This window comes from Hetaerina americana, unplaced genomic scaffold (genome assembly GCF_022747635.1).
Source record: "Hetaerina americana unplaced genomic scaffold, ioHetAmer1.1.p SCAF_3, whole genome shotgun sequence".
Lineage (NCBI taxonomy): Eukaryota > Metazoa > Arthropoda > Insecta > Odonata > Calopterygidae > Hetaerina > Hetaerina americana.
The window spans coordinates 45,618,475-45,630,974 of NW_027286874.1; the positions used below are offsets into that span (position 1 = coordinate 45,618,475).

Genomic DNA, 12,500 nt, shown 5'->3' on the forward strand with positions numbered 1-12,500 from the left:
GGTTTCCATAAATGAAGGAGACAAAAGGAGTATGGTCTCCCAATAACTTAGGAGGGAGAAAGTGCATAGCAGAAATGGACTGCATGAGGAGTTTGGAATGGGTCCAACCCATACCACAGTTGAATTATCACAAAAAAGTAACAATTTATTTTAAAGTCAAGGTTGATCTTGTTATCAAAACCTTCAGATGAATTGATTTTTCTGGACCTAAAGTATTTCTTATGTCAAGATATTATGATAGTTGAGACTTTGAGTTACCAGCTATTTGCATTCATTTAGTAGTTCATGCTTAGCTAAATTGTTGAAAAAAATATTATGAAAAGTAAAGATAATTTACCTCCAGTTATAGTCTCCGAAATTATCTTAAACCCACTTCCTTGATTTACCGCATTTGAATGAAAGGACACCCACAGTTGGTTTGATTGTGACTGGATACTATCAGGTAAGCTGTTTCCACAGTATGTTCCTATGTGTGGAGACCGTGGGGTGCCACCATTTCTAACTTGTAAGTAGTCATTCAAACAATTGCTTTCCAAATTCATGTTGACAAATTCCAACTAAAAAATGGCATCAAAACAATATAAAAAATTAATAAGAGAGAGTGGAGTCTTCCATTTGATTTGACACATAAATATTTGAGGATTTATTAATACCTAGTACTTAGAGCTATCAATTCACTTGAGCAGTTAACATTGAGTACACTATTAGATGAAAAACTAGCTAGCAGGAGCATCAGTATGTGATAACTTGAAATAGGACATCATACAACATCATCTTGTAACAAATTATAAGTACCATTCTTCAAATTATATAAATAAGATGAATCATTGTGTTTTCATCACTGTCAAAATACTTAGATTGATTATTAAATACACAAATTTGGCTTTATGTAAAAATTGAGGGAAAGGGCTATCAATATCAGTAATGTATTGTTTTTTCTACCAGCTATACACCTATATGCTATGAATATAGCTTTTTGAAGGCATGGATATAGCTTTGAAACAAAGGCAGAGGCAGTGACCACTGACAAATGAAAAATTGGCACTTCACATTGAACGTAAGACTTTAGAGTGAATGAATATAACTAAAATCAGGATGAGAATATCATAAAAAGAGCATATACCATCAACTGATTCTGGACAAGCACTTAACCAAGTTCCTCAGCTATCTAATCCTAAAAAATAATATCTCAGACGAGTTTGGATTTTCAACTCATACATCCATGCACCTATTGCCCAAGCTTTGGTTACATCACGGATTCCACAAGAGTATGGGAAGTGATCTACTGCCTAAAGAATGTCAACAACATTAGGTGAACTCCCTCCAAATGGATGGGAAGAGGACTTGAATAACTTCCCCTGCAGCCAAAGTCTTTGATTTCACTCACAAAAGCCCAGCACTGACGGATGAGTCGATAAGTATTTATTGCCTGCTGATTTGAGCATGGCCAAGAGAGTATAGAGGGAGGGAGAAGGTTACCACCCCACAGGGAAATTTCCCTTCCATTCACATAGTCTTGGAAGGGAGATCTTTTTCCTGGCAGTTTGATTTATCATCTGAGCAATGAAACTAACTCCTCTCTTCAAATAGTTCTCATTCCTCTACAAAAGGACCATGATCAGATAAAACCACTCATCTAGAGGATAGTTAAATAAGAAACTATTCTCATTCCTTAAGATGTCTCACTCCCCTATGGATTTGAGAGTTCATCTTCTTAAGCCTACAACATTAATTCATCAATTGTATTTTAGGCATGATGAAGGTTTATGATAACTATATTTAAACACAGGATCATGGTTTCACCGCCAATCAGGAGTCATGAAGCACAGCTTCCTTCCTTTTGATCAATTTTGACATGCATGAGAAGCTTATTAGGATGGACACTACTGCCAGGAAGCTCTTAGGCTTAAAATCTGGTTCTGCCTTTGGATTTCCCAGCCAAGTTGAAACTACATGTGTACCAAATTTTCTGTGTGGTGCACAGTGGGAAAGCTATATCCATATTTCTGTACATGAAATTCATGCATGCAGGGTTTGGGCTATGTCAGTGAATATAGTGATGAAAGTATGGTAAAATTAATCAAGCAGCTTATCTAATACCACAAAAGTTTACTTCTTATAAGCAAGTATACAAACTTTGTATTTTACATATACTCATTTCTCTACATATGAGATGCCTACCTTAATTTGTACTCCTTCAGGGTAATTAAGTGCCCAGACACAATCAATGTTAGATGGATACTCCTGGGGGAAGTTAGGACTACTTATCACTTCATTTGGCCCAGTTAGAACTCCTCCACATCTGGACACAGAATATTGTAAGGTGAAGTTATTCACCCCTCCTTGGTCTAACCTCTTTACGCCTTGCTTAGCCTAATAGAGGAAATATGAATAATTTATGCAAGAAAGTCTTTCACATCATACACAGATAATATAATCTCTGAATGAAAAAAAGGAATGAATGAATAAATACCAAAATGTTGTAAAAGAAACTATGCAAAGAATATAAATGGTCAGGAAATTTCCTTATTCCATCATGATTAGGGTCTCCTCCCCTTTTAATGCTTCTAGAACCTTTTCCAGTTGTTTACATACTTCTTCAACTTCCTCTTCTCAATGATTGGATGTTGGCATATGTACCTTAGTTAGTACTGTGTTCATAGGTTCTCCCTCTAACTTTATCATCAGCATCCTCTCATTGTATTGGCTGCATAATTAACTCTTTTTCCTCATTCCTTCTTGAGTAGGATACCCATGCCTGCAATCTTCTGGTTGCCTCCTGAATATATCATCTGTTAATCCAGAAGTCATCTTAATCTTGCTCACTCCCAGATGTCTATTCCCAGTCTGTCCCTCTCCAAATTAGCATTTTCCAATTTTCTGCACACTCATAATTACCAGCATTCTATATTCCTATCCTGCATTTCTCCACTTTGACTTATGTCCTCATCCTAGTAAATACCACCAATTGGGGGACTATTTTACTTTCAGAATATTTTATTGGGAGAAATGCCATCATTTCATATTTGAATACATGGCTGTAACTTCAAGGGTACTAAATGTGGTGGTTTTCCATAGAGTTAAGTCTGTTGAAAATTACAAACTCTTTGAATCAAACAATTCCACGAAGTGAAGCCTGAAAGTGTAAAGTATAATGGTGGTTTTCCTTTGCCTTTCACATTGCAGTACTGCTGATAATTCCATTAGTTTCACTCAAGCCTAAAGCTGTGGCAGTTGATACTGGACCAATCATCTTGATCTGTGCCATCAGTGCCTTATGGTGAAACTGTGGTCTTCCACCATTGACATAGGGTAGTTTTTGTTGAAGCATCCACTTTTCTTGTTACCTCGCTCCAGAAAAATCAGAAATATAATTTTTCCAAAGCTGAACAATTTTGGCACTTCCGGTAATTGAGTAGATGACCTTCTCAGTCAAACTCATTACCCCTGAGCTACTTTGTCCCATAAAATATTGAATATCATCTTTGGAAGAATGTGTAAAAATATCATTAGCTCTGAACATACTATTACATTATTAAATCATGCAAATTACTATACTTATTGCATTGTACATTTGTTTTCATGAATAGTATTCACCCTAACTTCTGTGGAGAAAAATGCACATTATAAATATAAAATTATGTTATCCACCTTAAGGAGGATAACGTTCAACTTTTCTCACTATATTCCATTTGAATGAGAAGCCATAATATATAATTTCCCATGAACAGGTTAAATTTAAAAAGATGCAATATTAGAATTAAACAGCTACCCAATGATATAAGGGCTAGGGTGATATTTGAGATTACCTACATACCAAATCAATGACAATAATTTGAAATAGAAATAGTTATCTCAAAAATTGAATGGTCTATAATTTTATAAATGAAAACATTCATGGATACATACCACCACTTTAGTTATTGGGTAGGGATTTGCCACTATTACAGGAGAAGAGTAGTTGCCACAGAATTCTTGAAGAATTAAGGGTCCTCCTGTCAAATGGAAAAAATTTTTTAGAAATGTTAATTTAAGAAATCCATAACCACAATGCTGCTTAAGGATATTTCAAAATGTCATCCAAAATAAATGTGAATTCAATTAATGAAACCCAAAATTTTGAAAACAACACAACATGTTTAATATGTAGTTAATGGGGAACATGACATCAGTTCAGATTTTCATAGATGAATCAAAGTCTATCAGCAATATTCAGTAATTATATGTTTAAAAAATATTCTATCCTTGAAGTATTTACTATGGGTTTATTGAACAAATTTTAGACTAAATTTCAAACTGCAGGGAGAATTGGCACCTACTCATTGGTTGATAAATATATGACGTCATAACTCAGTAGTCACTTATAAAACAGTAAAGCCAGCAAATGGCTAGTTTCAATGTTTATGGAGGTTAAAATGCTATATTTTATTGAGAACTCGTGCCACTCTGAAGTGACTAGTATTTTTTAATTCTTTTATTACCTACATTCATCAGGAAATTGTTTGAAAGAAAATGACTGACTACATTAAAGTTGATTTGGGAAGCCACCCATCACCAACTTCCTTATGATAACCAGGAGATTATAGTAGTATTTAGGGTTGGTGCACAAAAATGGATAGGCAAGTATTGAATATAATGGCATATAGTATAACCGAAAAGAGAATAAATATAATAAAATACAAGAAATGAAAAAATGAACATTGGTCCATCATTTAAATGCCAAGCAAAAGAACAGGAACGTTATAATTCACTTTATACTCAGCATTTAGGAATATTTATACCATTTATAGCTTCATCAGAGAAACATATGGTGAGTCAGCATTAGGAAATGTGCAAATCAAAATACATCATAAAATATATTTATTCGCTGATTCAATGTGTTAAATACTAAAGATGTTGTCAAGTTAGAACAACACAATAAATTAAACAGCAAGATACAGACAAACAAATACAAAAAACTTCCAGCATTACTTTTCCACATAATTATTAGGTTATCTACCAGTTAAGGCAAATTTTGGATGGATGCAACAACCAAACATGTATTTTACTTATTCTCAAAAAACACAACCTAATATTCTCCTCTACAACAGATCCCTCTTCATCTCTGTACACTTCCTCCCTTTATCCCGTCCAACATACCTATCCTATTACTACCCTTTCCTCGTTTGCCTAACATTCTCGTCTCTATTACAGTCTCCAACATCTCACTGCCAATCAATATGCTTTTCATCCATTTTTCCTGCCTCCTTAGGATTTCTCCCAACAATTCTCTCTCTTACCTCACCATACCCAGCACTTGTCCATTTCTTTACCTTTCTATCCACTCCACCTTCTGACGTGTCCTATAATTTTGTATATGAATATGCAACAAATATCCGCACAAATAAATACATTATTGTTATTATTATTATCCTTCTCCACACCGGCATTTCAAAAGCCTTCAATCTACATCTATCATTCTGCTTCAGTGACCATTTTTCCTTGCCTCACATAAATGCCCTCCAAATAAAAGTTTTAACGAGCCTTTTCCTCCATCCTTACTCAAAGTCTCGGTCATCAATTCCCTCCTCCACGTGAAAACTTCTTGGCCTAATGAAATTCTTCTCTTCCCTACTACTTTCACCATTTTGGTCCAAATCACTGCAGAGACACACAAACTGTTCCACCTGCTTTAAATTTTGCCCTCTAATTTCAATGTTAAACTTAGCTCTTCTCTTTCTGGATAACCACATAACCTTCGTTTTATTCATAATGAATATTTATGTGAATTCATCCAATATCTACTGCACTGAATTTCCCATTCATTCAGCAAAGCTTGCAACCCCTTTTCTGACTGACAAACTAGAGCTTGGTTATCAGCAAACCTAACTGATTTTACGGATTCTCCACCAACTTTCATCCCTATCTCCAGTTATTCCCATGCCTCTTTCATCATTTCCTCCACATACGTGAAACAACACCAGTGCTAATGGATAACCCTGCCTTACATCTCTTCCTAATACTGCCCATATTTCATTAGCATTCCACATTCAATTATTTGTAATACCAGCTTTTATGGAGGAAAGGCAATCAAATGCTTGAGACAGGTGTTTCGGTTTGATTATGCCTCAAAAAATCTCATTTTTTTCCATGGTGTACATCACTCCTCTGCATTGGCTGTATAATGTTTTACCTTGAATAACTTTGTCAACTATGGGTAAAGTGGATAACTCCATCCCATTTTCCTTCTTTGATTCCTAGATTGTTTATGCTAACTCTTCATATAAAACTTCTCCAGCAATGTCTGGGTCCAAAAGATGTCAATCAGTGGTATCAATAGTAAACCAGCTATACAATTCATAGAACAAAATGAATATACAGCTATTATTGAATTAAAAATAACTTCCATGCAAGAGATTAAAATAATCTAACTAACTCTGCTTTGAACACTTGAGGATCATAGCTTCTTCAACCAACCTTCCTTTATCACCTTAATGATAGTCAATCTAAGCTTTGTTGAAAATCCTGATTTCCTTGGCCTCCAGTCAAATTTATGGGAATTCATTTTAATTCATTATCACATGATTTGAAATTTCATGATATTTTTTATGACCTCTTTTATTTTGAATAAAAACATAAACCAAAAGACACTTATTCTGATTTATTTATGGGATAACCCAATTTAGAGTATTACTTACACAAAGTTAATTCATAAGAAGTAAAAATGTGCAAAAAATCCTTGATAATGGTTCAAGACATTATGATGTGGAGAAAACTTCAGAGAGAATAAAGAGAAGAAAATCTCATGCAGATGCATAGTTATTACGAAAGCCCAAAATATAAATGAAAAAGAATTAATAAATGAAATATTCAGAGGTTTTAAAGGTAAAATGGTAAAATGCTACTTGAGGCATGAAAAAAAATTACATAAATGCCATAGGCCATAATATTTGGAGAGGATGGAATTACATAAATGTGAAAAAAAGGAAAAAAAAATGTGAGGATGAAATGAACAATCACATTCAACAATTACACACTCTCTCATACAGGTTTTCAGAACACAGTAACTTTCACGAGTCACAATCTCACAAGAACTAAGGATTTATGAAGATGAACTCCTATGGCAATGACCCATCAATTGTACTTGAATAAATGAAGAAGAGGTAAAGAGAAAAATAATAAAAAAGCCACACTCTCCTCTCAATGCCTCGTTCATGTGTGATTGGATGGAGTATGGGTGCATATTTTAGTCCGTCCTTAGTTTATGGCCTTATGGATGGGATGATGCTGCTTGTAACATAGGTTTATAGACCTTATTGATACAGCAAGGAAATGGAAATAAACTTATTCGCGTAAGTAAGGGCAATTAGCATTTTAATGCAGACGATTCTAAAGCAGCATCGGTTCATTCATATTTCACCTTAAAATCAAGTCTTTCAATCCCTGTTTATTTGCAATAATGATACATGCTATATCCCACTTATTAGCTTAAATATTTGGTATCAGGGCACTATACAATTGTTTTATAACCATAAAAAGTCTCACTAGAGAGAAATAAAATATTTTAATTTAAATGGAAAGTCGTTAGAAAATAGAGATCAAAGGTTTTAAAAATCTTGTTGCTAATGCAATGAATGTGACAATCCAAGTTCAAGGACTCATTCATACATCTACATCAGTCATTTTAGATGTTCTTGATAGCTTCCCACCATTTATAGGCAAAATAGATGATGAGAGAATTGCACTCACTCCGTTAAATATCACTCTTGTCCCCTGATTTGAATAAAGGAATCATATAATTATTTAGGACCAAAGAAAAACACCATAGTTAAGGGATTGATTAAACAGACTGTATTGAGGATATGCAGGCAGATCACTGCAATACTTTAACACTAATGGGATAGTATTATCAGGCCCCTTTCTTAGGAAATTTTGAACGATTTATACTGAACCTGAATTCTTTAACAGGCAATTTATGTGATATAACATGATTGGAGCTGTACAAAATAAATTTACCTGGGGAACTATTAGGTATATGTGAAATAGACACTAGAGAAAATAATGAGACATTAACACATGCCATGTGATTGTGATAATTATTCAATCAAATAGTACTATATCAATCTACACTGAATTACCTAAAATATATCATCCAATGAGTATTGTTCTTTCAATCTATTACAGAATTGCCTCATAACCATGAGTTTTTCTTCAAAGCGGAACCATCAGAGATCAGGGAACAATAATACCTTATTATCAGCACTATCTCAGCATGGTACAAAACATGATTAAAGTAAATGTAAAAAGAGAATGAAATTGGTTGTTCTTACATTAAAATAGTATTCGTACGCAGCACCCACTCTTGGGGCTTAATTTTCCATGATACTCTTTACAACAAATGGCAATCATCCAATCTTCCCTCCATTTTGAGTTTGTTGAAGTAGGTACAAAATCTTTATTCAGGGTACTTCTCCGGGAGTTTTTGAACATTGGAACAGTTCACCACTTGTAACTCTTGATTTAGCACTCATACTTCCGAATTAGATAGGACAGAAACAGAAAAAGTTTTTCCTTCAGAGCTAGTAAGACCAGTAAGTATGCACAAAATTGCAACTGAGTTGTGACGTCAGAGTATTTTATGGTGATTCTGGCAATTTTTTGGGCAAAATAATAGCAAAATTTTTCAAGTTATACAAACACAAAATTTCTATTTATATATATATATATATATATATATATATATATATATATACTAGCTGAATACCCGGCTTTGCACGGGTTAGGGAAAAACAATAATATAAATATACTACATAAATAAAAAAAACAAATTATAAAGTACAATAATACACTACTTCATACAAATTTAAGAATCTTTTTTATTTAACACCTGTTTATAAACTACATTTTTTGTTTCATATCCAGGAGAAATAACATATAAATTTTTAGGCGAACCTACTCTGGAGCAAGCAACATAAAGTTGCCCGTGGCTAAAACTTGGCGATCTTAGATCAACACCACAAAACTTTAAAGACTGTCCCTGTGATTTATTAATGGTAATTGAAAAAGCTACCCGGACGGGAAACTGTAATCTTTTAAAGTTGAAGGGAAGATCAGTTGGGATTAGAGGTATCCGTGGAATAAAAATTATTTCACCTTTTCCTTTTCGCGTTAAAATGACTGCCTGGATTATATTTTTCATTAATTTTGTCACACACAATCGTGTCCCGTTGCAGAGTTTTGGTGGATCTAAATTTCGTAATAAAATGATTGGAGATCCTACTTTAAGTACAAGGCGATGTTGTGGCAATCCAGCTGGATCAAGTGAATTTAGGAATTCCGTTGGATAATTTACGGCTTCGTCAGCATCCACTACGGTATCAACCGATTTATATTCAATCACGTCTCCTGGCAGCATGGCTAGTATCTCCTTGTTAATTTCATTAACATCATCGTTCTTAGGAGCAAGAATGGCTCTTTCTCGCAACCATTCCAATTTTTTATAATTTTGATTAACGTTGGGATAGACTGCTTGTATCATATCGCGGACAATTTTCACCGATACACATAAATCTGATGACAATTTTATCATACCAGATGCTTCAATGACTAATCTATCTTCTCCAATCTCCAAAAGTTTATTTGCAAAATTTTGAGCATTCCCATCTCTTAAGAGGATTCACATGTTTTGTTTAAGGCTAATTTCTTGGACATGATTCCATAGAACAGAATGTTTTAAACAGGCATAAATTTCATCAGCTGGAGTCGATTTTGGAATGACAGGCAGAGTTTGACGGAAGTCTCCACACAGGAGTACCAGAGCTCCTCCCATTAAACTGCAGTTTCCTCTAAGATCTTGAAGGGTTGCGTTGAGGGCCTCAAGAGATTTTTTATGAGCCATCGTACACTCATCCCATACTATCAATTTACATTCTATAAGAACTTGTGCCTGGCCGCTTGTTTTATTTATATGACATGTGGGATTTTCTTGTCGGGAAATATTAAGTGGCAACTTAAGGGCAGAGTGGGCTGTTCTTCCTCCTTCCATTAATGTCGCTGCAATACCTGAAGATGCAACGGCTAGAGCAATTTCTCCATGAACCCTGATTTTAGCGAGAACTAAATTAATTAAAAATGTTTTTCCCGTGCCACCAGCAGCATCAAGAAAAATGATACCTCCTTCTTGTTTATCTACTTGATCCATTATTGTTTCGTACGCGAATTTCTGATCTTCATTAAGGAGTGGCTTTTTATCCGCGATGTATGCTTCTAAGTCTAAGACATTGTAGCTAGTTTCACGTATATAATCTGGATAAAATACACCCTGTTGATCTTGTACAGGTGCAAAAAGACCGAGTTCCACTAAAGTCTTGTTAACCATGGTGATACACTTTTCCTCCAAAATAATCAAAGTTTTATTAAAAATGTCGGAGTTAAACGTAATATCCAATGTAGGATTTTCACTTCGAACTTTAGCCAGTATATCCTCACTCATTGATTCTTTATATATTTCCCATAATGTTTTTGGGTTAGATGGATTACAGGAGGTTATTATGATGGCAAACAAAATTCGGATTTGTCCTGGAAGAGAAATCAAACTGGCCTCTCGCAATGAGTCATCCCAGTGTTGATCTCCTTCTAGCAACCCTAAATTCTGGCAAGCTTCTCTGAATGTCTCACATATTTCTCCGTTTACCGTTCTTAATTCTGCAAATGAGCGAGGTCCTCTAATGGTATGTAGAAGCATTCTTAAAAAATAACATTCGGCGTTGTTAGGATGGACTGTGTAGACTCGGCCCAATGCGTCACATGAATAAATATTATTCTCAGGATCAAAGTTGCCCATTTTTCTCCTACAAAAAACTTTCCTTGATGTATTCCACGTATAATATCTCGGCAATTCTGAATACAATAGTGTTCTTGCAAAAGTATCCTGCTGGCATAGTTAGAAAAATGCTGTTTCTATGACAGCAAAAAAGTAAACAAATTACATACATACAAACAAACACTCTCCTTTATATATAAATATATATATATATATATATATATATATATATATATATATATATATATATATATATATATATATATATATATATATATATATGAGATTAAAGTATATTTAAAAAGTATCAATGTTCCCTATTAAAAATATAAAATTAAAATAATATTATCTTTAAAAATATATATATTTATAAAGGAGAAAGTATTTACCATTCGTAATTACAACTGCAGTTGGATAAAAGCGGCAATTACTCAATCCTCCTCCACCAATCTGAGAGTTAAGTAATTTAAGAGAAAAGGTATAATTGCCAGGAGTATTTTCTTGACGTTCCCAATCACAATAGAAAGTACTATGATTAGTACTTGGGGATGTGATCATACCTGAGGATGAGTTCAAATCACCTTCACATACTGGAATGAAAGACAAAAGACATGCCAATTAATTCTATCTTCACAATTAAATGGGACAAGGCAAATATGTAGAGTAGAGTGCCAATTATTCAACTTGGTGGCACCCGATTGTTTCTTTTACTACATACTCAACCACTTTTACCTTGAATTTAGCAGTAAATTAATTTCTTAATGATTCCAAAGTTGTTGATGCCTATTTTATGGATAACAATAATTGGCATTGTGAAATTTTTTAATATTACTTATATAATACCATTATATAAGTAATATGTGTACCAAGATAAAGACTACAAAAAGTCTATTGAAAGACTTGACAGATACAGTATATTTCTGGGTTATTTATATAAGCAAATTTGACAAGTTTCACCCTAATAAGACATTTACTGATTGGCACATTCTAAAAATGGATTTCAATAGGTATTTACATGTGGGAAGCATGAGAAAGAGAGGTTGGAGTATTTTGAGGGGAAGCAGAAGGATGTCACCTCATTCTTAGTCACATGGTAAGATGATATCAAGGGTGTTATCAATTTTCTGGACCTTATGGTTTCTTTCAAAACTTTGAGGGCACACATTTTCCATCTATTGGAAACTATTCACTGCAGACCACCTACTCTCTCACCAAAAGTAAGCTGTTTTCCGCTCATGGATACATCGTCTCATCAGTCTACCTCTCTCAAATACTAATTTTAATAATCTAGCACCATCATTCTTATCACCCAGAAAAATTATTTTAACTTCATAATGGTGGACAAAATTCTAAAACCAAAATTGAAGCATTTGGAAATAAAAGAGATTTTTTTTCCCCAGCTAAAGAAATTTCTCCATTTGGTAAAGTGGCACTCCCATTAAACATTCCAGTAACCTCTTCTATAAATCTCCAACCCAAATCACCTAGAGCAGCCTTACTCCACCATTACCCTAGAACATTTATTATGTAGTGCGAAAGTTGAAGTGGCCTTATAGATGAAATCAGGTGCAAGCATGACTAATGTGTGGTGACTTCTGTATTTATGTTGGCCAAATCATAAGCACTATCATGACTGTTGATTTTCGGGGTCATTGACAGAAGTCCTGGGCACTTAGGCCTCTTAGCCCATTGTGACAAC

The 12,500-nt window shown here is 34.2% G+C and overlaps 1 protein-coding gene across 1 annotated transcript in view; it reads right to left on the bottom strand.

The window, feature by feature from the left end:
- Positions 1-12,500, bottom strand: part of Cubn (Cubilin) — a 173,617-nt gene that overhangs the window by 32,349 nt on the left and 128,768 nt on the right. The window contains exons 51-53 of the mRNA XM_071587204.1: positions 5,280-5,342; positions 2,182-2,373; positions 338-557 (exon numbers count right to left, since the gene is read on the bottom strand). Coding sequence (XP_071443305.1) covers positions 338-557; positions 2,182-2,373; positions 5,280-5,342 — 475 coding nt within the window. The remainder of the gene's footprint in view (positions 1-337; positions 558-2,181; positions 2,374-5,279; positions 5,343-12,500) is intronic.